Source organism: Acipenser ruthenus, chromosome 9 (assembly GCF_902713425.1).
Source record: "Acipenser ruthenus chromosome 9, fAciRut3.2 maternal haplotype, whole genome shotgun sequence".
NCBI classification, from domain to species: domain Eukaryota; kingdom Metazoa; phylum Chordata; class Actinopteri; order Acipenseriformes; family Acipenseridae; genus Acipenser; species Acipenser ruthenus.
In genome coordinates, this window is record NC_081197.1 from 2,570,541 (window position 1) to 2,597,242 (window position 26,702).

General features: G+C 40.6%; 2 protein-coding genes across 2 annotated transcripts; both read right to left on the reverse strand.

Annotated features, from left to right (window-relative positions):
• Positions 1-1,289: 1,289 nt before the first annotated feature.
• Positions 1,290-14,346, reverse strand: LOC117968350 (transmembrane protease serine 7-like). Its single transcript, XM_034916015.2, has 18 exons — positions 14,073-14,346; positions 12,541-12,751; positions 11,943-12,073; positions 11,546-11,613; positions 10,611-10,804; positions 10,012-10,047; positions 9,027-9,255; positions 8,390-8,517; positions 7,692-7,804; positions 7,376-7,482; positions 6,723-6,859; positions 6,222-6,329; positions 5,749-5,856; positions 4,978-5,094; positions 3,378-3,549; positions 2,776-3,044; positions 2,055-2,191; positions 1,290-1,552 (listed from the first exon to the last, which is right to left on the reverse strand). The coding sequence occupies exons 1-18, from the start codon at positions 14,121-14,123 to the stop codon at positions 1,391-1,393; spliced, it is 2,478 nt and encodes an 825-aa protein (XP_034771906.2). The 5' UTR covers positions 14,124-14,346; the 3' UTR covers positions 1,290-1,390.
• A 4,223-nt stretch (positions 14,347-18,569) lies between these two features.
• On the reverse strand, positions 18,570-25,640 carry LOC117968347 (transgelin-3-like). Its single transcript, XM_034916009.2, has 5 exons — positions 25,479-25,640; positions 23,286-23,467; positions 20,147-20,321; positions 19,616-19,718; positions 18,570-19,419 (listed from the first exon to the last, which is right to left on the reverse strand). The coding sequence occupies exons 2-5, from the start codon at positions 23,463-23,465 to the stop codon at positions 19,278-19,280; spliced, it is 600 nt and encodes a 199-aa protein (XP_034771900.1). The 5' UTR covers positions 23,466-23,467; positions 25,479-25,640; the 3' UTR covers positions 18,570-19,277.
• Positions 25,641-26,702: the final 1,062 nt, after the last annotated feature.

Genomic DNA, 26,702 nt, shown 5'->3' on the forward strand with positions numbered 1-26,702 from the left:
TAACTGCTTCATATACCCTGGTGTGGGGCATGTTCTCCTGGTATACCCTGGTGTGGGGCATGTTCTCCTGGTATACCCTGGTGTGGGGCATGTTCTCCTGGTATACCCTGGTGTGGGGCATGTTCTCCTGGTATACCCTGGTGTGGGGCATGTTCTCCTGGTATACCCTGGTGTGGGGCATGTTCTCCTGGTATACCCTGGTGTGGGGCATGTTCTCCTGATATACCCTGGTGTGGGGCATGTTCTCCTGGTATACCCTGGTGTGGGGCATGCTCTCCTGGTATACCCTGGTGTGGGGCATGTTCTCCTGGTATACCCTGGTGTGGGGCATGTTCTCCTGGTATACCCTGGTGTGGGGCATGTTCACCTGGTATACCCTGGTGTGGGGCATGTTCTCCTGGTATACCCTGGTGTGGGGCATGTTCTCCTGGTATACCCTGGTGTGGGGCATGCTCTCCTGGTATACCCTGGTGTGGGGCATGTTCTCCTGGTATACCCTGGTGTGGGGCATGTTCTCCTGGTATACCCTGGTGTGGGGCATGCTCTCCTGGTATACCCTGGTGTGGGGCATGTTCTCCTGGTATACCCTGGTGTGGGGCGTGTTCTCCTGGTATACCCTGGTGTGGGTCGTGTTCTCCTGGTATACCCTGGTGTGGGGCGTGTTCTCCTGGTATACCCTGGTGTGGGGTGTGCTCTCCTGGTATACCCTAGGCCCCTTGATTAATAGAATAGTGCTGCTCTCGAACCCTGATGTCAGCTGCTTTCAAGATGATAATGCATCCATCCACTGTGACAGAATTGTGGGTGAATAGTTTGAGGAGTGTGAGAGAGACTTCAGGCATCTTCCACAGCCTTCCAACACCTTGTGGAGTCTATGCCACATCATCAGGGAAAACAGGGATCCAGCCCTATACTAGGTACATGTCTTAATAAAGTAGCCAGGCAGTGTAACCCTTATAAAAGTTTACCATAGTAAAAGCACAGCAAAGTCTAATAAAGCACAGTGAAATTAACCGTGAAATTAAGCATTGGTAAGCACTGTAAAGACCAGCAAGGTATGATAAAGCATATTCATAAACATGCCAAACCAGGGTAAACTATGGTAAATCCACAGTGTAACCATGGGAAAACTGCATAAATACTGTGCAAAAATGTTGTACTGTGCAGCACATTGATATCTAATTACAATACAATAGCAATGTAATCCCCTACAGGTGCAGGTGACGTACGTTTGGGGGCCTTCTGAAATGTCTTTTTTTTTAACCTATATTAACATTAACAAACGGGACACATTCACATTTTTTGTTTAACAAATAATCAAAATATTTATTCAGTTAAAAAACCCAGAAACAAACAAAAAAATGATAAGAATAAAAAATAAAAACAATATTTAGGAGACGTAATTTTGAATCCAAGTTGCAAACTTGGACACCCTTGTGTACACACCAGGGAGGTTAGGTCTTCCACAGCCCACTCCCCAGCTAACGATCCCAGTTAGAAACCACCTCCCACCTCTCTTCTCCTGGCATGACAGGGGTCCCCCCGAGTCCCCCTGCGGAGCAAACAACACAAGTTAACCCATTAAGTACCAAATCACTTTGACTTTGAAAACATCAGAACACGAGCTGTATTTATGTAATTTGATACTTTCTAAATCAATATGCTACCATTCGAAAAGTTTTCAATCTTTGTTTTCAATCACTGTGGGAAGGAAAACACCAAGAAATGGATCATTTTGGGGTTTTATTTTCTTATTTTATATTGAGGCGTTATAAAAGCATCTGAAGGGCTGTAGTTGCAGAATTAAAAGTTACATTTAGATGTAACCTTTGTGGTTAACACAATTATAATAAGCTGTCATAACAATATAGTTAAAGAGAAATTTAAAATAACAAGGTAGATGCCACTCACTAGTAGGGCTAACATGGTAAAGGCATGACTGTGTGGTGTGCAGGTGAGTCATGCAGTCATTTAAAATGTATTATGTTTCAATAATCCATTTTGAATATGAATGGCATTAAGAATATCCCCTAACTAGGAGCGAGTGAACTCACCCGGCAAGCATCTCTCTTCCCAGACATCACTCCGGCACATACCATACGAGGAGAGAGGGGGCCGTATCTGTTCTGACAGAGTCTCTGGTCTATAATTTCAACTTCCGCTTCCTGGAGGACTGTGGGGTAGTCTTTATCTGTTGAAAAACAACAAACATGACATAGTACAGCAGACACCAAGCTTATATTTATATTTGTGGACCTCGTCTTGCCAATGAAAATGTTTTAATGAATAGTGATTGGAACAGTTCAGCGTTTACAAAGTGTTAACTGTTTCTGGATTTGAATAAAGAACTTTGAGAATCAGGCCCATTGTGACTTCCTCTAAGAACACAAAGGAAGCTCCTGATTGGTCCTCTCCTGAGTTTTGTTCTGTAAAAACAATCCTTACGATGTCACAATATGTTTCAAAGCACTGTTCACTCTATTATGGAAGGCGAGGTCCAGAGAATGAAAAGTACAGTGGGTCCATGGCTGTCCCAATGGTCAATTTAAACCACAATGATAACAAGAAAACAAGAAACAACTCTAGCTGGTCACGTTGCACATGGTTCTTACTCTATGGTGAAGTGGCCGAATTTATTCATTTATTATATGTAAGGCTGTGGTTAAAATAAAGTAGATACAAATTCATGATGACTTCCATATATATATATACATAGACGTATGTATGTATGTAAAGGCCCCTTCACTGTATCCCCCGGTTCATTTGTTTGCTCACCTCCCTCGGACATGCTTCCCCAGCCTGTGACCCAGCACCTGTCCCCGGGCTGCAGTGGCTGTGCCAGGGCTGGGATGCAGACTGGCTGGATGAGATGGCTCAGGGAGTCAGGCCAGGCTGTCTTCAGCTGCAGCAGAGCCACATCGTAGTCAAAATTCCGGGCGTTGTAGTACTCGTGGGCTACAATCCTCCGGATCTGAGCAACAAACTTGGGACTTCCTTGAACGCGCATTCCCAGATGAGCGGTCCACGGGCGGGGGTCAGAAAACCTGCTCAAAGACGTGTGAAGGAATCAGAGCCTAATAAGAAAACAGCACAACTATGCACTGTGTGTACAGGTTGAGAAATGATTGCTACCCATGAAAAACTCTCAATGGCAGCAACATAAAACTTTTAATAAGAGTTCGCCCTCGTTATTTCACAATCCAACACTTCACATATTTGGTTAATTTCCGTTAATTGTGTTGACTGGTAATTGTACAGGTACTACACCAATTTATATAATTTATGCTACAATTATCCCAGTCTTTGTCCCAACCCTGTTCTAAATTGTTGAATTGAAGGCTTTATGTGGCTGAGTTTGGGGAGGACTCCAGCCTTACCTGTCGCTGCTGAAGCAGTGTGCTGCTGATATGAGCCACTCCTTGGCTATGACCGAAGCGCCACAGTAAAGGCTTCCGGCAAAGTGCAGGCCGACCTGCCAGGGCCACGCCCCCTCGTCTGCATTGGTGCCGCCCACAACGCGGCTCTGAGCCTGGGGTTTACTGCCACAGCCTGGAGTGGCAAGGCAAGACTCACAGTGAAATCCACACCACTCAGAGCTTTCAACACACGACAGTGCTCTGAGTTACTTATGAAATGAATTCACAATGCCTTTGATCAGGAACGCTGGCACAGTCGAACCTTTTTAAAATCACATTTTAAAAACATATCTGTTTGCGTCGGCTTATTCTTGAGCTGGATTGATTTCTGTTTTTTATTTCATATTTTTTATTATAAAGCCCCCTGGGAGGCTCTGCATGAAGACCGCTATATACAAGCAAATGGTATTGTATTGTATTGTACTGTATTAAATGCTTTCAATTCAACAGTGAAAGGTAAGGGTGAGATGATAATGGCAATACAAGTGGTTATGGTATTACCTTATGGTGGAATCATCTCATGCTGAGTTGCACAGAGGAAATTAAACATCTGCAGACCAACACAGGGGAGAGGACTATGCTATAGAGTTGTACCTCTCAGATCTGGTTCATTGATAAGCCAACTTATTAGAAATGATTAGAAATTCAGAGGAAAGTTCAGAGGATCAGTGGACTAGGTCCTTAAGTTAATAAAGGTAAATACAATGGATTGTAAAGCTACTGGAAACAGATCACTGCCGCTCTGTTTACTGCACGGTTACTCTCGTAGTTTTGACAGTTCCTGTAAATTTTACTCACAGCTTCAGCCTGAGAACAGACGAGCTTACTGAAGCAATGAAGAGTGTCACTGCTCTAATTCCTACATATTATAAAAGGTCAATTTCTGTCATTAAAAATAGGGTCAAAGTCTGCTACAAAGAATTATTTCTTGGTCATGAATGTCCGTAAAACAAAATGATAAACTGTAAACGCTGACAGCAATTTTAAACCAGTGAATTCCATGTGCACTGTAGTGCCGACAGTGCCAAGCAATTCTGTTCAGAAAAACAGCAAGTTATGAAGCGAGACTCAGCACAGCGTTCATAGGATCAATTACCAGGCACTTACTCACAGCCTTTAAAGGCTGTTTTCAAGCAAATTAATTGGGTGCTGCTTTAACATAAGTGCTTGAATCGATGAAATAAAACTAGGGTCTAACATGAACCAGTGTGGGATATACAGTAGCATGAATCGAATTGCATTTTACCAAAGCCAATAGGAAATCCTCTAACTTTTGATAGATAAAGCAATGTCTTTTTTTCTTGATTTGTCTATTTTTATTGATCAGTTATTTTATTTATTACTATTTTTTTAATGAACATATAGTATACTGGACTACCCCTGCTGGAGTTGGGAGTGGGGCATGTGTTGCCTGTTTTACCCCTGCTTGCTTACTAAGTATCCCTGAATTACACTGAATATACAATTGATGCAGCTTGTGTTTCTTAAAGAATACCAGGAATGCTCCAGTAAATAAAATGCTAAACAAAGCTCTGAGAAACGACAGCACACAGAAACTCACCACAACTGCTCTCGTCACTCCTGTCCGCGCAATCTGGCACCCCGTCACACTTTGCGTTTCGTTTTCTGATACACACGTCATTTTTGCATTTGTAGGTTATGTTTGTGCACGGAGCTGCTGCAAATGTTCAGAAAGCTGCATTAGTCTTCCTACCTGCAGGTCCAGTCCTAGTATCCATGGCAATGCAGAGTGCTAATCCAATGGGGAGTCTATGCTCACTGTGCTATTCTAGAGGGGAGTGCCTTTAAGAAGCTGTCCTTCCCTCACCTTTACAACTGAGTATCAATCAATGGCAATTAACTTCTGCAGCGAGTGTCTTAAAAGCAGATTGGAAGATTATTTTCCTCCCATCCGGGGCGCTGACATTTTTACTGCAATGGCAATAAGATGAAAAAGCTGGAGTCCCCCTTTCCCTTCGTATTTAGGTTTGTACCCCACACCACAAATAGGACATCATCAGGCTTTCATTTGCTAAAGTCTCTGAACAGACCACTCTGATGCTGCACTTTGAAAAGTGAAATAGGTTTGGTTTGTAACGTGTGCTCATGCACCTGAATGCTGAAGGGAGGTTACCTGTATTGATTCTGGTAAGAGTACGTGCTTTCATGTGCATCTGTAAATTGAATGTGAATGAAATATGAAATGGCAATGCAGTAAGTGTTCTGGGGATCAGTTTCACATTGTTTTCAGATTCAGTTGACTGTCGTTTTTTAGTAATGCACAGGCTCTCATCACTAAAGAATGTGTTTTATAAAAGCAGGCCACACAAACCCTGTGTGCAGTTGCTTTCATCGCTGCCGTTGTCACAGTCTGGGACTCCGTTGCAAGCGTAGTAGGGATGCTGCTTGGAACTGACGTTACACACTTTAGAGGGGATTGCTGAAACAAAATACCAATGACAAGCAGTCAGTGTAAAACCAGCGGATCATTTACACTGTCCTAACTATACCAGCGTGCAGCTGCTTCTGAAAAGACTCCTCAGTGCAGAACGTGGGGAGCATAATAGTGTTGCAAAGGTGTAAATGGGCATAGCAAGAATAGCCATAATGAAAGGCACAGTGTTATGGAAAATGTGTTTCAAAGTTTAAGAAAGAAAGAAAGAAAGAAAGAAAGAAAGAAAGAAAGAAAGAAAGAAAGAAAGAATTATGGTAGATCGCTGTTTTTATACAGCCCTTTCTGGACCCAGATTACACTATGTTATATTATTTATGAATTATCATTAGATTTCCTTATCATATACATACAACAAAACAGCTCATCACTTTCATCATAGCAGTCATCCAGTCCATCACAGTGTTGAGATTCCCTGATGCATAATCCCGTGGTGCATGAGAAGTGCTCATCAGGACAAGCTGGGGGGAATAAAAGGAACAGGAACATATATACTCAACAGCGCTCAAAACTCCCTCTACTGGCCACATTCCTACATTACTCCCATCTGGTTAATTGTGGTGTGAGATAAACGCCTCACGGCAATTATACAAATATAACGACAAACTGCGTGAATCAAGCATGGAAACAAAAAGATTACAGTCATTAATCTTACTCTCTCACACAAAGATTGTACATTTAACCACTACAGTTGTACACATGCATTTAAATGCAGCGTTTCATAAAGGTATTTATCTACTTTGGATAACCACTCATAACACCACCAGCATGGGTATATATATATATATATATATATATATATATATATATATATATATATATATATATATATATATAATATATGACGTGCTCACGCTGGCTGATGTTGTAGCTGCCATATTCAGCTATCAGCGGGGGATCGGACAGCTTTGAACTGCACTGGAACTCGATCTCAACCTTCGGACTGGCCACGTGAAACACTGTTTGGTGGTCTATGTAGCTTCCACAGTACCTACAAACAAAGAAGGAGATCAAAGAGCAGTAATCCGATAAACTAGCGTGTCTATTACCGAGTATCAGAAACCAGCAGGATTACATCTTCAAAACCCCAAATCACCCACATCCTGTCATCAAATGCATGAAGAGACGTTGTCGGAAGCCCCCTGTAGTTCTACAGGATCAGTATGAGGGATGATGGAAATGACTTGGCGCTCCCTTGCGCAGTGACGGTCAGTTTGTCAGTGTCTGCTGTACGGCGTTTCTGAAAGAACACTGTGCCAGCATAGAAAGCCTGTCCCTTTTACTTTACAATAAAGAACGGATCCATTAGTAGATAGTGGATGTAATAAGTTCATAATCTTCTTTGCATATGAATGCCCCATTGTGGTGGAATGTCACTGCATGGTGAAATGAAAAGCATGTGACTCCTAGCCGGGCCGGTCATCTTATTTCTTCCTCGACTCCAGACCCCCTTTCAGTCACGTGTTTTTTGCAAACATACTTATACTGCACTCGTAATTTCACTCACAGATTCTCATTGATTTTCCACCACCCATGTTCACATCCTTTCAGCCCTTTCTCCTTTAGCACGTAGTTTGAGAATTTCAGCGCTATGCCAAGCGTCTTCACTGGAGTCTAATGCAAGAGAAGAACAACAAGTCATACAGAGCATTGTATAGGGTGCTGTACGATACAAGCTGACCCGCACGCCACACAACAGGTCAGAGCAGCTACCCACAACAAGTTAGCTTACCGGCCGCTCTGAGTGGGTGATAATTCTTATTAATCTTATAGTTAAATAAGAATAATGAAACAGTATAGAAAGCCTGCATGTTTAGCGTTACCTGAAACACCCAGGCACAGCTGCATTTGGGAGGGTAGAAGCTGGGGTAGTATGGGCTTGTTATGCGTCCTTCATAGCTCCTCACAGAGCGGGTTTCTAGAGTGTTACCGCATCCTGGGAAACAACAAGGAAAGAATGCTGGACACGCTGTGGAATTTTACAGATCACAACTCGCACTTTACTGCCGCCTTGTGGACTACTGCGGGTCTGCAAGTAAAAGTTATTTTCTTTACATGTAGAAAAATGAGCGTTGTGATCAGTAACCAGTTTCCTAGTGGAATATCCAACAGGTAATAATTGACAATAATCGATGCATTGAGAATTATTCAAAAGGAACAAGCCTTCAAACATAACTGAAAACATGCATGTGCACATTACTATACATAATAATGTAATACGTGCATTCAGGAGACATTCTATTCTTAAAAAGCAAATGGCATCTGTTTTTTTAATTAGATTCTGCTGCTTCTCATCATCAAACCAACACGCTAAAATGGCATCCTGTATAAAGCCCATACTTTTCAAATGTTGCTATTAAACAATATATTGTTTCAGGAATCAATCTGTAAAGCCACGAGCTCCTCTGGTATTGTCTCTTATTAACATTGTTACAAACTATTTACTGTAATTGCATTTATTTTATGTGATCGTTCTTCATTTTTAATCGAAGCAAGAAAAATAATGGTTAGTGCCACTCACTTTCTTGTGCAATCGCTTCAAAATAACCATGAAAGCCTTTCTTCCCTGGGCCTGACTTAAACGACAGGAACATCATGTTCCCGGTGGACACAAAGGAGACTGTAGAAGAATTAAAGGGGCCACAGATCCTGGAAGGGCACAGAACGGTAACTTGAACAGCTGTTATACGATCCTCTCATGCTTCTAAATACCCTTATTAAAGTCCCATCATAGTAAAAGCATAGCAAAGTGTAATAAAGCATAGTGAAAGCAATGTTAAACATAGATGAGCCCTGTAAAGCCCAGAGAGGCATGGTAAAGCAAATAAAAAAAAACAGGGTAAACCATGGTGGACTATGGTACAGTCAATGTGTAGTATAACCATGGGAAAAGAACGGGAAAAGTGCAAAATTATAGTGCAAAAAAAAAAACTTCCAGGATCACAGGAGGACCCATCTACAGAGGTGAGACTCTAGCAGCTACATCATGTGTTTCTTTCAAAACTGCACATGCAACACCTACTGTCCCTAGCCAATGGGATACACGACAGGGAAGACTGGTGGAATTGTTTCAGCGATGTGTTACATATTCACAGACATTAATAACTGAATTGGTGTTGGGAGTCAATCGTATGCTTATATAACATTTAATCACATACTTATACAAAACCTTGCTTCTAATTGGCATCAGGGAGTCGTAGAAGACAAGCGAGTCGGAGACGCAGTCGTTCTCCTCGATTTGCATGGAGACGATGGACAGACGAACCAGGTGACCCAGCAAGGCAGTGATCTTGAGATGGCAGTCGCCTCTCCCAGAGGGGCTGGAGACATTCAGAGGCACCTTGAAGCCTGGGTGCTCTGCATACAAGTCATTGAGGCACTGAGACTCTGTAGGAACAGGGCAGCGTCAGTCTCATCAAGAAACATGCAGTCAAGTCAAGGTTTCAGAACTGGGTAAGGCTTAGCAACCATTGCAGAAGAACATCACACTGGGTTTGAATGGTCCTTGCACACCTGGACTCAATTATAATGACAGGTCTTGGGATAAACCTGGCTGCCTTTCTCTCTGCACCTTCCCAAAAGAAATAGCTTTCAAAACTGAAAAAAAAAGATTTTGCTAGAGGCAACAATCATGTAATTTACTTTTGAGGAGCTCCTATTTTTAAAATAGCAATAAATTCCACATATTCAGCAGCTAAAGAACTGCAGCCACAGCACACATATTGACCAAGAAGCAATGCAATAAAACAATTAGCATCGTTGCATATAGGCCAGCCAGTTACTGGCTATACTAGTCATATTATTTAGCAAAAATAGCATGCATCTGAAGGACAATTTTATTGACGTTAATGAATATGTTACCACACATACCTGCACAGCTGTACTGTGCACCAGCATTAAAGGGCCAATTTTAATTACAAAATTACATGCCATGATTATACTTTAGGCTCGACGAGAATTACATTTTTAATTATCGATAATCAGCAAATAATATTCACGATAATGATTACATCATATTAAATGCACTCGTCTCCCTAGTTGGTATATCTTTTTCTGTTTTTTTCTTTTTATAATACCGCTCCACCTCCCTACTGTACACAGTTCACAGCCGTGTCTGTATCGGGGCAGCATGCTTCACATTACCTGTTCCTAGAGCAGAATAATCTGACCGCAAGGCCGCTGGAGTAAACAAATAGAAGAAGTTCATTTAACTAACATATAAACACGAATACATTCTGTCACACCAAACAATGAGTTAGTAGAAATGTAATATGTGCCTTATTATGGAAAGCTTTGTATGTACAGTAGTGTGCACATGTATTAGAACACCTCAAGATTTGTCATTTATATCCTTTATATTCCAACCTGCATGAAAACCTCTGGGAGTGAGAATGTTTAGGTCAGTAATCAGTGATATAGAAACAATAGGCACTCATGTGTGAAAATGTTAGACCACTTTGTGCTTTAATTAGGCATCTTAAACAACTTCTAAAAAGTCTCATGCATTTTACCATGTGTGGTTGTTTTCTTTTTCTCTAACTATTTTAAAATGCATGTGTGGCCTATTAAAGTCATCAATGAAATTCAACAATCACTAATTTGCATATTCTGAACAGAGGAGTTTCAGTTCCAGTGGTCTGACTTCATATGCACAACAAATCACAACCACAGCAGCAATTGGGGTGTTCTGATAAATGTGCACACTGCTCTAAGCTCAGTTTATCTCTTTAAAAGGTGACTGCCATTGACGATGACTGAGTCCATGTCCACTGGCAGGTCAGACAGGTAGCCCACAGAGCTGCGATTGACCAGACTTGTCTGGATCGAGTCCTTCAGGATGGCTCCCACGCAGTCCTCGCAGACAAACTGGCTCTTGCTTTTCGGAACAACAAAGACCATCCAGAAGTGAACAAGAAGACCTCCATCGTTGTTACTGCTGCAGGGAAACACATGGACTAGAGATATTGCATAGCAGTGTCACCCATTCCAGCTTTTCATACCAGCTTGATTAGCCAGAGTGTAACTAACAAGCTCAGGTGTGTCTCATTAAACTCTGAGTAAAATCAGGACTGGATGAAACTGCTCTGCATTTGGGGGGGGGGCTTATTTCCAGCCCTGAATTAAGCAATCTTTTAGTTCTGGAATATAATTCCATTTAACTTTTTTAAATACAAGTTATTATTCTTTTTTTCTCAGCTTGATATAGTTGCTGTATATATATACACAGTATCACCAATGAAAGATGAATAATGTAGTTTGCTTAAAAGCTCACTGCAGAAAGTGCTTCAGTGGTAAAGTACAGTGTTGACTGTACTTGCTTCTACCTAAAGCTGAGGGAACACAAAGCCACTTTCTCAGGAACAGCGGCTTGAAGTCTGGTTCCAGGAGACCGGAGATCTAGTCTGAGGTTGCTGTATCAAACCCCAAGTCTCCCCTGGTGTGCCGTGCAGTCTCCTGAAACCAAGTTCAGAACCACAACGTGGCTTCGTGTTCCCTCACTTTAAGACTACAGGTTAGCCTTGCTGTCTTTTTATACTCATTCAGCTGGCCCAAGAGCTCTGCTGTATACTAGTAACATAAACTCATCACCATACGTGTGAGCCACGCAGCGGGTACCGCCCTCAAGAAACCCTAGCTAGCAGAAACAAGCGTGGAAGTTCACAGATATTTACAGTACCTTAAATCTGAAATGACAGATTGCCTGTACAGTCTGGACACCGCTGATGTTTTGTAAACGCTATTCACCTGGAAATACAACACAGTATTAAATATATATATATATATATATATATATATATATATATATATATATATATATATATATATATATATATATATATAAATATACAGTATATCTAAATGTTAAAAGCATACCTGTTGGTGATACCTTTCAATAGCTAAATATGAATATAAAATGAAACACGGAATAGGCTACCATATGTAGCAGGATAAAACAGACTAGATTCTGTGCTTTTAAATTAGGCGTCTTTCAACAGTCACACACTGTCATCCTTGAAAACGCAGGACAATAATAGAAAAAGATGCAAAATCATGTCAAATGAGAGTTTTCTCACCACATGCTCAATGTTCTGTGCCATGGACAGGAATTCTCTGGAGTCCCTGTGCCGGTACTCCGGGATAAAATCAGTTTGGGCTAAACGGAACAGCCCAGCAAAATACACCAGGCTGCTGTTTTCAGGTTGCACTGCAACAGAAAGCATCACCAGACCAACCTTAAGGACTGTTTAACCCTTTCATGCACTTAATAAATAGCTTTACATTTACATTTTGTGAAGAAAAATCCCATTGATTTCTAAGGGGAAAAAATGGCATCCTCATGCGAGGCTATCATCCAATTGTGTCTATTATGCCCCCTGATATAAACACTAAAATAGTTTTTTTTTTTTTATGAGGTCATCCTGCATGCAAGTATTAAAGGAATGTATTATGAAACAATTTTATAAATACTTCAAATATAAATCTCTCCGGTTAAACACCACTGAGAATAAACATTCAGTAAACTAGATTTAATTAATCCAAATAATTCCTTAAGACAAACAGTCCTACACACTTTGTGAATGGAAGCCCCAATCCTAGAGCCTTCAGGATGTGCCCTGAATGATCAGGTAAAGCAAGCCCAGTGTACTGTGTGTTGTACTGGAATCTACTTACAGACGAAGTACCACAGCAGGGTCCACATGGTTACTACAAACACCACAATCAACACAGTCACGAGGATCACGAGGTTTCGGGATTTCCACACACTGGTGTTTCTCTTCCTGGCTTTTTTCTTCGATCTGGATTTCCTTTTGCCTTTTCTGTGGTGCCTTCTTTTGGCAAGCTTTGCATCAACGGTGGCCACTTCCACTGAAACATCAGATATCTGAAGAAAAAAAAACCCATGTAAAACAAACCATTCTCCATTTAAGCAGGGCTTTATTAATCTAAAAGGAAAGGCAATGAAGACAAATAGCTAAAATGATCACTGCTTTTAACATAACAAGATTTACCGGTATAGCTTCTGTAACATAAGCACTGTGTACAGCTAATGCGTTTAAAGTTTCTGTGCATTTTAATAATTGATGTGGTGTCATTCCATCCTGATGGTTAAGTGACCCCTCTATAATACAGAGTGAACGACAGTATCTGATTCTCTGCGTCTCGCTGGTTATTCCAGGTATGCATGGCATTTATGTCATCACTGTGTATCCTGTCATGTAGTCTGAATCAGTGGCATAGCTGGGGGGTTGGGTGGTTTTAGGGGTTTAACCCCCCCCCCCCCCCCCCGAAATCAATTATTCAACTACATGGGACAATCTAAAATATCAGCCATGTGGAAGAATCTCGATCATCCATAACCAGCACCAGCACCCCCACCCCCCACCCTCCAAAACGTAATCCTTGCTACGCCAGTATTAACCATCATCAAAAAAATCTCCACCCATCCCCGAAACAAAATCCTGCCTATGCCACTGGTCTGAATATCTCTGTAAAACAAGCCCAGTTGTCTCTGTTCATGTGCATTCCATGAATAAAGCTGTATTGCTCCTCACCCTCTAGACATGGTTTAAAACATCTCTTTGCAGTTAATCCAGGACTCAGCCGTTACAGAATGATTTCTATCAGCCACTCTGCTGGAGACTGCACGCTGAGGATTCTGATTTCACTGAGTATGAGTTTCAGGGCGTGAAGAAGATTAACAAGATCAACACAGGCACTAAACCTGCTACAGCCCTACAAGTAATAGCAGAGTGCCCATTATCCTACAGTTCAGTAAAAGTCAAGTAAGGCAAGCCAACTTCCACGCCACTTTGGAATAAATTAAGCATAGGTGCAAAAGTTCAAGCTAAAATCCCTCAAATCGAGCACTAGAAGGGCAACTTGTCTTTAGAACCTTGAAACTGTCAAGGTTCCAAGCAGTCTAAACTGGCCCAGTATATACACACACCTTCACACACACACACGCACACGCACACGCACACGAAACAGCTTTCTGCCTCCTAGAAAAACATTACATACACACTGAGGAGTAAGCAGAAACAAAATGAATGAATCCTATCCCATCGCACGTCGGTACTCCAATTACAAACCCTTTAAACAAACACAGGGAGCACTTTGTTAAAAGGCAAAACAAAAAGTCTCTGTTATTCAGACGGGAACATAATCAGCTTTGCAATTGCTGTAAACACTTCACCGCTACTTACACTTAAATTATCTTCGGTTTGGCCTGACGCGTCACTTCCATTCTCTGCCATCCTTGTGAAAGGACGTACAATTCGGCCCCTGTTTCAACAACGAGCCGCTGCAGACATGTCGTTGTAAATGCGAGAACCATTAGCACAGTATCCCGTCAACTCCCCATAGCGTTCCCAGAGGAGTCTGAGCTGATAAGGGATGACAGCCAGTCAATGCTACCCTGGAGCAGTGCTGGCGGTATCAGTTTCTGAGAGAAGGAAACACCGTGTGTAACTGCATCTTCCTAGAAGTAGCTGTGTACTGTGTCTGCCGTGTAGGTATATATAATTAAACTGCATTGGTGACAAGGGCTGCAAGTGCCAGCTTTTTACTGGTGCAGAAATCCTTTTTCAGATTGCCACCATCACCAGACCCTTCTTATAATTGTTGACCGGTACAGTCATTTTGCACCCCATAAGTTATTATAGTCTACCCATGTTTTGAATGTGCTTTACCATACTGGGCTTTACTGGGCTTTGCGTTATTACACTTTGCTCTGCTTTTACTGTGTGCACAGAAACTTAACAGTTAAGAAATTATTACTGTGCGTTGTGTTATGGGGTCTCTCATTTTTTACTTAAACGGTTAGTTTCACAGACCCAGATAAGCACTAATCTTGGACTACCTTTTCTAATAATAAGGATGATGATGATGATGATGATGATGATGGTGATGATGATGATGATGATGATGATGATGATGATGATATTGATATATTTCCTCTTGTATTTCCTGCTAGGGATCCATTAGCTGCTGCTGGATCTAGTCTGAGCTACATGTGCCTGCAACTGGAATAAATGCTCAGCGTCTGAACTGGGGCAATCACCTTGTGACAGGCTATCTATCTATCTATCTATCTATCTCTCTATCTATCTCTCTGTCTATCTTTCTATCTATCTATCTATCTATCTATCTCTCTATCTATCTCTCTATCTATCTCTCTATCTATCTATCTATCTATCTATCTATCTATCTACCGTGCAAAAATACTGTGGTAAACATGTATAAGGGTTGAATCTTTGAAGAGCAACTACTGGAACTAATCCTAGGGCTCAAAGGTATGGACGTGTTTTTGATGATGGTTTGAGGACGGGTAGGGCTTTGTTTTTAAAATCAACCCCAGTCACTATTTCAAGAGCAGCACAGAAACCAAGATTAGAGAATATACTGCCGTGGGGAACGGAGTGGAGACAGACACACTGTAGGACAGGAGACACTTTCTGTCACAGAGAGTGGGGAGTGTATGGAATGGGTCCACACTGTAGGACAGGAGACACTTTCTGTCACAGAGAGTGGGGAGTGTATGGAATGGGTTGCAAGATGTGTTGTTGCTAATACACTTCTTGAGAAGTTTGAGATTTTACATCTTACAACTAACTAGCAACAGACTGCTCTGGGCCTTACACACTGAGCAGCTGATAACGTGAAATGTCTCATGCTTCAGCTCTTTTGTATTGGTCCCCAATTATGTGGCCATGCTTGATAGATAGATAGACAGATAGATAGATAGATAGATAGATAGATAGATAGATAGATAGATATAGAGTTATTTAAATTTTTGATTTATAAGTTGAATTTATGAGTGCACCAGCGGAAGCAGAGCAATAAAGCAGAGAGTCAGTCTGCAGCTTTCTAATTAAATTGCGCCTGTTAAGATAAAAAGCAGAGAAAGGTCAGATGTTTAATAAGCCAGCCTGCCTGCTCCATTAACATAAAATACATTGAACTGAAATAGAGCAACACACAGAGAGCTCTTTAATAAGACCCCTTCTGACCTGACTTCATTCCTGCATGCAGCACTCTAATAGGCTGCAGTTTATGGCTTGTATCTTAACAGCATTCATTTTAACTATGATGTGTGTTACCTCACAAAGAAGAGTGGGGGAGGGGTTCATTTCTGCTTCATTTCTGGGGACAGTTTGATGGGAGCGAGCATGATAGATGTACACTCTGATAAATGTTTATTCAAGCAGTCTTATCACATTGCAGGTTTTGTTTTATCACATCAATTGATCAGCCTTTTGAAATGTTATGGACATTATCAACCGGAACAGAAACATTACTGTGATGGAAACTGCCAGCTGTGTTCCGGAATGACCTTTTCATTCCGCATTCTAGAACAGTCTTTCAGCCCCATTACATAATTGTCTTAAGGTTACACAATTACAAGCGTCTTGTTCCAGGGTCTGTTTGTTGATTGTGCTAAGCTGTTTTATTTATCGTTTGCATTGCTTACACACTGTGGAGAAATCATTCAGTGCGTAAAGGCCAAATTCAACAGCTTGAGTTTTGGTCAGAACTATTACAAATATTTTCTCATATTCTTATGATTTATTAGATTTTGTTTTAGACTAGAAAATCAGTGAAGTGCTTTGACTTCGTCCAAGAGCTTCTTAAATGAGTGAGAAAGATTGTATCATCAGTGTACCAACAAAATACCTTTTCTAACTAGAGAAGACTATTACTTTCTAACCAGACTAGTAAACGAATGGAACATCAGACTATACTAACACAATATCATCCAGACTAATGGAACATCGGACTATACTAATGGAATATCATCCAGACTAATGGAATATAGGACTATACTAACGGAATATCATCCAGACTAATGGAATATAGGACTATACTAATGGAACATCAGACTATACTAAAGGAATATCATCCAGACTAATGGAACATCAGACTATACTAACGGAATATCATCCAGACTAATGGAATATCATCCAGACTAATGGAACATCAGACTATACTAACGGAATATCATCCAGACTAATGGAACATCAGACTATACTAACGGAATATCATCCAGACTAATGGAACATCAGACTATACTAACGGAATATCATCCAGACTAATGGAATATTGGACTATACTAATGGAATATCATCCAGACTAATGGAACAATTAGAACTAATACAGTTTCTATCGATTAAGAAGAATACACAGTATTTACTGTATGGACTGCAAGCCTAGGCTTGCATTAGAAGGTGATACTATGGAAGGATTTGGCAAATAACCCCATATTTTAGTGTAACACTGAACAGGCACGTGGGACGCATCCAGCAAGTGGTGTGCAAACTATTGATCATGGGGCCGATAACCTTGACAACAAATCCTGTTAAATAGTTCATTCTCAGTTTTGCAGAGAGCAAATTGACTCATTAAATAGGTCTAGCGTAAACCTACACATAAAACGCATCCTAACCTTGAATCACCATGTTACCCCAAACCTTTCGCTGAACCCTTACATTAAAGTCATGATCAGATTGCACAATTCCTATTCATAGCTCCAGATTCAGATGCTGTTCAAAAAATATTATTCTCTCTTGCGGTCGTCTTCAAAGTCACGTTGTAGACAACGAGAACACTTTGTTGATCTTTTGTTCTTTAGGGATAAGTAAGAGACATACAAACCAACTATATTTGCCGGCTAGTCCACACTTCATTATTTTATTTTCGTATGTGAGGGGTGTTGTATTTGAAAGGCTCTATCTAGCCAGTCTCCCCTGAGATCAGACACAGCTGCTGCAGTGTGGCACACAGGAGCTCTGCTCAGTACTAAACCATCCTTATAAACAGTACATTATTCCTCCCCTGAAGGGTTTGTTGTGTCAGATACAATATATATGTAACATATGGCCCATAAATTGCAAGGCTATTTTAAAACAATAAATTCCTCTGAAACACCCCGGCTGCATTAATAAAAGCTGTGTGGTTGGTGCATGTCTTGCTTCACTCGTGTTTTTATCTCTATGGAGGCACAGTTGCAAGTTGCCAAATTTCAGTGTGTAAAGCTATAGTTTTTCACCCTGCTTATCAGTGATTTTCTTTTTTAAATATGCATGTTATTTAGAAAGCAATATATATCATACCATATTAGGTTAGTAAATACCTTTCTTTAAGTCAGTCTGTTAGTTTAAATAATAGCTAACAAAAAAAAAAGATAAATATTCATATTTATTTCAGCCCAGCAGTATTATAAAATTGAGAGTGGAATAACATTAAATTTTTTTATGTTTTTGAAAGACTTCCAAAACTATGGGTCCAACTCATTTCTGATATGAATATGACCATAATAATTCACGAATGAGAGAAGGCCGTTCGACCCATCTAAGCTCGTCCGGTTCCGAACAGCTTTGATCCCACAACGTTGTCTTGGTAGCTCATTCCTTTAAGCCATGCTGGGATTAGTCTGGTTGCTTTTCGCTGGACTCTCTACAGGGCCACACTGTCCCTGTGGCGCCGTGCTGACCGTTATTAGACACAGTACTCCAGTGCGACCTCAGCAGTGCATTCTACAGCCATGGTCTGGATGCTGACAGTGATGAATCTTGCACAACAGCAGTTCCAGTTCTGTACCCAACCCCGTTGATACAAGGTTCAATAAGATAAGCTCTTGCTTAGCTTCAGTAAGTCCCACTATCACCAGGACAGCTTTCAAACAATACACTAGATGACAGAAGGAATCAAACAAAGCATTTATTCAACACTATATAACAGACAAGGGCATCTGAACTGCACAAGGATAATAGTGCAGTGAACAAAATAAATAGTCAACTTAAAACAACACGAAATAAATAAAAATGAGCAGAAGGAACACAATAGTGTGTCAGTGGTATGGCACGTACTGCATCATACAGTGACTGCTCCTTATACACAGATAAATCAATCAATCTATATATCTATACATAGCTATATACAGCTATGGCCAAACGTTTTGCATCACCCTATAGAATTAACTCATTTTGCTTCATAAGTCAAATTAAATCTGCTGAATAATGTTACTTTAACATATTTAATTACATACCACGGTGTAGGTTTTCCCCATATACTTAAACAAAAAACTGACAAATGGAAAAATTTTACCTTGTATATTAAATACTGTACTATTAGATCTTTCCGGTAGACCATTGCGGTATCATTTTGTAGTTTCTTTGATTACATGACGTTAAATAAAATATCAATTATATTTATAGTCCTAAATCCTAAAATTCTAGGCGATGCCAAACTTGTGGCCATAACTGTAGCTAGAGAGCGAGACACAGCCAGTATAACACATCCTTTTTCCAAGTCATGGCTTTGTTACACAGACCCCTGACATCCAAGGCAGTTGGGCCAGGCTTTAAGGTTGGGGCTGCTCGAGTCTCTTTCCATGCTCCTGCAGTGAGGGGTTACATGATCTGTCTTGGCATCCCGTACCCAGTCATGCCCGACTGCGAGGCCCCCCGGTTGCTGCCCATCTGGAGCCCGATCAAGCTCTGGCCCTGGCGAAGCTGCTCCTCGGAGAACTCCCGTCGGTTCCCTTGTGCTTTCCTGTGAGGGGCGAGCAGCCGGATACACGTTTATTAGGGATTTTACTGTGGGATCTTCAGCTCATCACTCTGAACAAACCTCGGCAGAACCTTGACGGGCTTTGCCAGGCTTTCACTGTGCTTTATTACACTTTGCTGTGCTTTTACTACTAGGGAGGTAATTGAACAGTATTGCTTAAACCTAAAGACATCCTTACCTGTGGAACCAACTACGGTCTCCCCGATAAAATCCATCATCCTTGGTTATCGCCACGCTGCCTAGAGCCACAAGCGTCCTCTGCACCGCAGCCATGTCTTTACCTGGTGGAGGACAAGCACAACAGCAAGCCAAGAAACATGACCCGTTTCATCACTTCACCTCGACACAGTGTGTAATCTACAGGTTCTCTGGATCCCAAGATGACACCTCAGCAAGCAGTGTTGCCTATTTAGATACATTTTAATTAAGTTAGATTTCCATGCAACTGTTCTACACTGCAGTTAAAGAAGCCAACAGCAACATGGAACAGTTCCACAAATATCACGCTGTATTTTATTAATGAAAAACAGACTGAAAACAAAAACAAAACACTCTTTAAAATAAAGCTTTGAGGTCTGTATTTCTAAATAAAAAGTTTGACACTAAAATAAGGTTAATCAGTGAAAGAGATCCCTCCCCAATTGATGGGCCTACTGATGAATGAATCAAGCAAACCAGAAAACGAGAAAGGCTGTTTAAATGGGTGTACCTTCCCACAGATCTACTGTCTGGAAGATGTCCGTGGTGATAACCCCATAGGCTTCCGCAGCTTTGAGAAACTGAGAGATCTTCTCCATCTGTTTGAAGGCCATCTGTGTGTCTGGGATCTTCTTGATGGGCTCCTTGCCCCGTGGATAGAGGCTGTTTATCAGCCTGCAGAGCAACTAGGGAGAGCATGAAAAAGCAAGGAGATCCATCATAACCAACTAGGGAGAGCATGAAAAAGCAAGGAGATCCATTATAATCAACAAGGGAAAGCATGAGTATGTATTGGTTTACCGATTAACCTATACCTAGAGTAAGACCATATAGACCAGTCTACTCTGTAGAAATTAAATACCTCCTTGAGGTCTTTGGAGGAAGAGCAGAGCAGTTAACCCTGGGCTCTTGGATAAATTGCCAGTACAGCTCCATACAATTCTAGTCTGGCCAAACTTGTCTCTGGCATGTCGTATTATCTAAAGAAAACAAAACAGCTTAGTTTCCTTTATCGATGAATCGTGATGCTTTCTTTACATGACATATCATCGTAAAAGCATGCACCACTTGTATTGTGACAAAAGACGAAAAGCACAGCAGAGCTCATTGTAGATCACCCAGTGGTTCTTGAATGAAGTGTGTTTTATAGCTGGTATGGATACATACTCTCCCTGCCTCATTTTCGTTTAACAAAATCATTAAATGATCATTTGATCTTATTAAGCATCATGCAAGTAGCCCATCACGATCATGTATTGTGATGCATATCCTAGTGTGACCTGCATATTGTAGTGGTGGGATTAGTGTATTGTTACACCCCTAGTGGATACATGCTTATATCTTAATAATAATGATAACATTAATAATAACAATAATAATAATAATAATCGATTGACGGGCCACTTCTAGGGGGTCCTGTCAATTAAAGGGGTCTTTGCCAGAAAACTCAGTGATTAAACTTCAAAATGGTTTCAGACTATCCAGTGAAACAAATTAAATTAAATGGCAATATGCCGTGGCGATGTCTGTCATGTCAGTCTGACATTTGGCAAGCAGCAAATCCAATTAAGAACATTGCAATCATTCTCCCATCTCTTTCATGAGGCAAATCATCTCGACAGTACATCATCGAATTCTTCCTGTCCGGGGTTAGAATTGATTGGTACCAAGCAGGATTTTAAATTATTTATTAAGTAAGTTTCAGATCTTTAAAACGTTAAATGCACTAGCAGCATGTATTTAGGAGGCATTGCATCAAACATTAAACTGAACAGTTTTTACATTTTTGTTTTAATTGAGGGAAAAAAGTTGGTTCACAAGCACTTCTAAGTCAGGCTGCTAGCTAGCAAGCCGTCCGATTTCTGCTTTTTTCACAAAACAAGATGTCAAGACAGAATGGTAAAGCTTTGTAGAAATCCTCTCAGCTAGTTGAATGATTTACTTTCTTTTAAGTAATTTCCTTCTATAGAATTAAACTTGATCGCTCCAATGACTCGTATGCCAATAAGGCTTTAGATATTTAGACAGGTACCAGGTACCTTGTAGGAACACTTCATTTGGGACACCACACACGGCATAGAAAACTAATGCACCAATCTATTGCATTCTGTGCCAGCCGGGGTTGAAGAGCAACGGAGAACCAATGAAGACTCGGTGAAGTGGCGGCACATTTAACATCTTTGTAGTCCATTACAAACATAGTCCGCTTGGTCTAAACGTACTTCAATGTTCATAGTTAAAGCATCACATGGAAAAAGCATTTAGCTTAATGGAAAGAAGTTCTCACTATTTGTCAGTACATCTTAAATGACTGAAAGGGGCAGTTCTCATGGCCACTGCTGGTACAGATATCCACTTTCATGGAACGCTGGTTGAAGTACTCTTGGCGTAGTCCCAGCTAGGAATCCCAGTCGATGCATGGGGGGCTGCATCACATTTACTGTGTAAGGAATAGCTTCAGGTTTTTGCGGCTATAGCTTCATAGTGTAGAGATGTAATGAGGGCACACTGTGCAGATTACAATCACAGTTTGTGCCTAATGGAATAAAGGATACTCTAACCAGATCAACACAGTCCAGCTGCAGCTGTGTACTTCCTCTGGATACCTGACCTACAGGCTGAAGCAGATGCAGCCCGGTCCTTAAATTAACAAACGAAAAACTGCCGACAAAAGCACTCAATGTGTTTGGTTTGAATCACATCCACTGCTGACTGGCATTATCTTCAAACTGCCCACCCAGAAGAGGCTTGTCATCTGTTTTTGTTTGAGCTTGTAGTAGTAGCATTAAGAGAATATGCCCAGCTGTTAGACCTGTCAAGTGGTGTCAATTGCAAGTCATACATGCCTTACAAATACTAAAATGGAAATCTTTCTGAAGGCATGTAGGCAGTTAGACATTAAGTTTAACTGAATGGAATTTTACCTTAAATCATAAATGTTTTCTTCTACTGAACAACAACCATACTTCATATCAGGGGTGGCCAAAGCTGTCTCTTCCAGTCCAGGTCTTTGTTCCAACCCTGTTCTAAATAGTTTAATTGACCCGATTAAACCTCCATCCAGACCCTGGAGTCGTTCAGTGTATTATTTTACGTGGTAAACCTGAAGTGGAGTGGCCCTCCAGGACTGTGATTCGACACCCCTGCTTTATATTAATTTATCAGTACTTGACATAACAAAAGGTTTCATGCTTGTTTGATGCTTGCTACATTTTTCACTTACTGTAGATCTGAACTGAATTAACCCCTTCCTCCTTGTAACCTCCACACCACCACCCCCTGCCCCCAAAACAACATCTGTTTGACAGCTGGTGCCACAGACAGACGGCTGTCAGAAGGGCCTTCTTTATGAGACTGATCTGCTTTAAAACGGAAACAGAATTCACATAACTAAGCAGTCAAACATTCAAGGACAAATAAAAGAGTCGATGCCTTTAGAAACACTGAGTATCACTGAGGGCACCCCTCGCCTCACCCGAAAACAATAAACCAGTCCCAACAGAATATTCATTAACAAAACAATATTAGTAAGCTCAAACTAATAAACAAAGAACAATAATAAAGCATTCCTGTTCCATTCATTCTGGCAGCTAATTTGCACATCTGTACTTGTTTCTGCTCTGTCCTGATATCTAACCCTGGATACTCACTGTCCCGTCCATTAACCAGGCCTGGAGGTGTGCTTTCCCCGCTTGAGGACGCTCCATGTTCCCTCCGCACTGTGCGATGATCCAGTCCACCAGTATGCCCTCCAGTTCAGGGTCGTACTTCTGATCAATCTTCTCCTGCACCTCTCTGCTCAGCCCGTAGGTCGGTCCTCGGTTTGCCATGTCTGGAAAACATGTTAAAGCTACATTACCAAAGTGCACACACATTGGAGCGAACTTTGAAACAACGCAGCCTCTCCAACTAGTAACAGAACAGTATGACTGCAGTTCTGTAGGTCCCTATGCCCACACACTTTTCATATGCGGGGACAGCTCATAATTGTGCATTTCACTGAAACACTTTGGGGGGGGGGGGGGCAATATTTAACTTGAGAGCGTCGACATAATGTGTTATCCCGAACCAATATTAAGAATGGTAATTTAATATCTAGCCCTACCTTCCCAGAGTGGAAAAAATAAAAACCACAAGTATATATTTGGAATCTTACATCAATCCCTATTCTTACTTCTGAATGGAGATGTTTACTTTAGACACTAGCTTGTGAGGTAGCAGGGTTCCAATACAACATGGTTTCATCCAAACTATTTGAATGAGTTATTGCTTATATTTTTGCCCATATCTGAAGGTATAAAGGCCAATTAAAACTCAGAACCTTCCATTCCTGACGCTCTTCTCTACTGTGATAACAAGGGAACGTCTTCAGAATTTAGAATTCTTAACTATGTAGAGGACAGAACTGATTGAGCAAGGATACTTGCTCTGTGTGTGTGTGTGTGTGTGTGTGATCTATATTGCATGCACATACCTTCTCCCCCACAAACAGACTTGAATAAACTACATTGTGCTGTAACAGATGCTCCTCTGAAAGTGATTTCAGCTCCTAATGGTCTCAGTCTCTAAACTATACTGTTACATCATGAAGAAACGGACAACCTGCTCTCCCCAGGGGCTCTTTAGTGGAGGGGAAGCTAACGCTAACATCTGCTCAGCCCTGGGGTGTGGCTTTTCACATTCACTTCATCAATAGATAACACAAACCAAAAAAGTAATAAGAAAACACAATCAAACATGTGCCACAAAACACTGAATTCACCATTCTTTACATAACTATTATGTATCCCACAGACCCCCCGCCCCCCCCCCCCATTTATTTTTGTGATTATTTTTTATGTTAATTACATCAATAATGGTTCAAATATTAACACATTTACACAATGAAAAAGGTGTATTAATACATTGCTATTTAAGCCTTCTGTAATACATGTTAAACTGAATTTTGTTCATGTGTATGTTTCTTATAGAATTAATACATACATTTGCATATATATATATATATATATATATATATATATATATATATATATATATATATATATATATATATATAGTTATTTATAAATATGTATGCATTCTCTATTGCTCGTAAAAACTTCATAATTGCATCGCACAGAATATTTCAATCTATTCATTTGGTAATTGTTACTATTTTAACAGGGCAGTATTTGGTATCACTAATGAATAATAACAATTTCTCTCTGTCTAACACGCTTCTTCTCATCCATTTGGACTGCTACGTGTTACATTCGTTTACCCGAAAACAGTTACTCGTAGTGACCCATCCTGTACTCGAATCTCCAAAAATCACCAAGTACGTCACATTTTATATTTTTGGCATACCTGAACTTGTTTTAATACCCAATTCTGAAACGTAAATAAAACAAATACATCAATGCGATAGAATACCTGTACAGGAATAATTTGTATTAATAAACACAAGAGGGACCTCACGCCCAAAGGCGTGGTCCCACCGAGGATGCTCAAATAAAGCGGAGTTGCAAAGGGACTGCAGCTCTTGGCGTAACGCGTTTTAACAGCCGGAGTTTGATTTAATCAATCACAAAATACAGGCCAAGCAGCAGCTGCCGGGCATTCTGAAATTATCTAGCATTAACAAACAGCAGAGTTGCGTTTGCAAACAACACGATAGCTTTATTAACTAACTCACGGCGTCCAACCCAAACCTGAGCATCACCTGCGTAAACTGGTAAGAAAATATTACGCAGTAGTTTATTGAGAAGAACAGCATCAAACACGTTAGGTTTGATTAGGCGAGACTGTTCTATCTGAACGTGCGTTAGGGATTACAATATATTATCAAGAGTACGGTTACTTACTGTGGGGTTGTGTTATTATGATAAACTGTGAATGTGTGTCCTGGTCCAGCTCTCCCTCTGTCGTACTGCGTGTGTTGTCTTGTGTTCTGTGATGCTGGCCAGCGGGTCTTTAAAAAGGGGGGTGTGGCGAAGCGGCATCGCTCTTCTGTCAGTCGGCAGTGAGTGACTCTCCCGTAGGAATAGGATTCAGCTGAGAGGACGAATCAAAGAGAAGGCTTCTGACCTCACTCCACCCCTCAAGGGAATATGGACCGTTGCGAAAAGTGCAGTTGCTATGGATAACACTACAAAAAAAAAAAGCTTAATATATTTTCTAAAAAAAAAAAAGTGTTAACTAAGATGTTTTTATTATGTGCAGAAGGCAGTGTGTACTGTTTTTAACATAATAATAATCATAATCATCATAATAATAATAATAATAATAATAATAATAATAATAATAATAAACATGTCCACAACTCTAATTTTAGTTTGTTTTGAAATGGCTTCCTTCCAAAAATGATCTGACAAACAAAATAAATGCAGAGGTGTCAAGTTTTTTAATGACATTGAATACGTTCTAAGTGATTTGCAACATTATTTCCCAACAATATACCCTGTCTGTACTTGCAGACGCCCAGTGCAGCTTTCCTAGGCTGTGACAATGAACAGACATTGTAATAGAAACGGCAGTCCTTTTTTAAATACTTCTTTCATTTCTAAGCTGGCCTGTACTTCATTTGTCTGGAAGACTGTAATTGAATCGTAATTGAAACACAGATTCCTAACCATTTCATTTCAAGTGAGGGTGATTGCTGTTGTGACTTGCTCAAATTCCTGGGATTTTAAGGAAGGTTTTGTTCAGGAGTGTTTTTTTTTTTGTTTGTTTGTTTTTGTTTTGTTTTGTTTTATTATTTGTTTTTTTTTCTATATAAGATCATTTTGATAATTAAATAAAGTTCGCAGTTCATGAAATTGCTTTTCTTTTTCAAAGCACTCTTTAAGAGAATGTTTGGCCAAACCTTTTAAAAAACGATTCTTAAATTAGCAGCCACTTTTAAGACAGCTTTGTTATTTTCTTTATAGTGACCTACTCCAGTATAGGCTTGGCGCTGTCTGTGGTCTCTGTAGAAGTCTTTATTGTTTATGAGTAGGGACCCTTGTGCCTTCAGTACAGCCTGTTTTGATTTTGCGATGTGTACTGACATTTGATCAAAGCGGTGTTGAATCTCATGGGTTCAAAGG

What these genes read in the sequence shown, in the direction of transcription:
- LOC117968347 (XM_034916009.2), bottom strand. Translation starts at nt 23,465, where the DNA reads ATGGCAAACCGAGGACCGACCTACGGGCTGAGCAGAGAGGTGCAGGAG. An exon ending in CCTGGTTAATGGACGGGACA is followed by an intron (nt 20,322 to 23,285) that starts GTGAGTATCCAG and finishes TGCTCTCCCTAG; the next exon opens with TTGCTCTGCAGGCTGATAAA. An exon ending in GACAGTAGATCTGTGGGAAG is followed by an intron (nt 19,719 to 20,146) that starts GTACACCCATTT and finishes GTCCTCCACCAG; the next exon opens with GTAAAGACATGGCTGCGGTG.
- LOC117968350 (XM_034916015.2), bottom strand. Translation starts at nt 14,123, where the DNA reads ATGGCAGAGAATGGAAGTGACGCGTCAGGCCAAACCGAAGATAATTTA. An exon ending in GCTGTGCCTGGGTGTTTCAG is followed by an intron (nt 7,483 to 7,691) that starts GTAACGCTAAAC and finishes CTCTTGCATTAG; the next exon opens with ACTCCAGTGAAGACGCTTGG. An exon ending in CACTGCTTCAGCAGCGACAG is followed by an intron (nt 3,045 to 3,377) that starts GTAAGGCTGGAG and finishes GTCTTTGAGCAG; the next exon opens with GTTTTCTGACCCCCGCCCGT.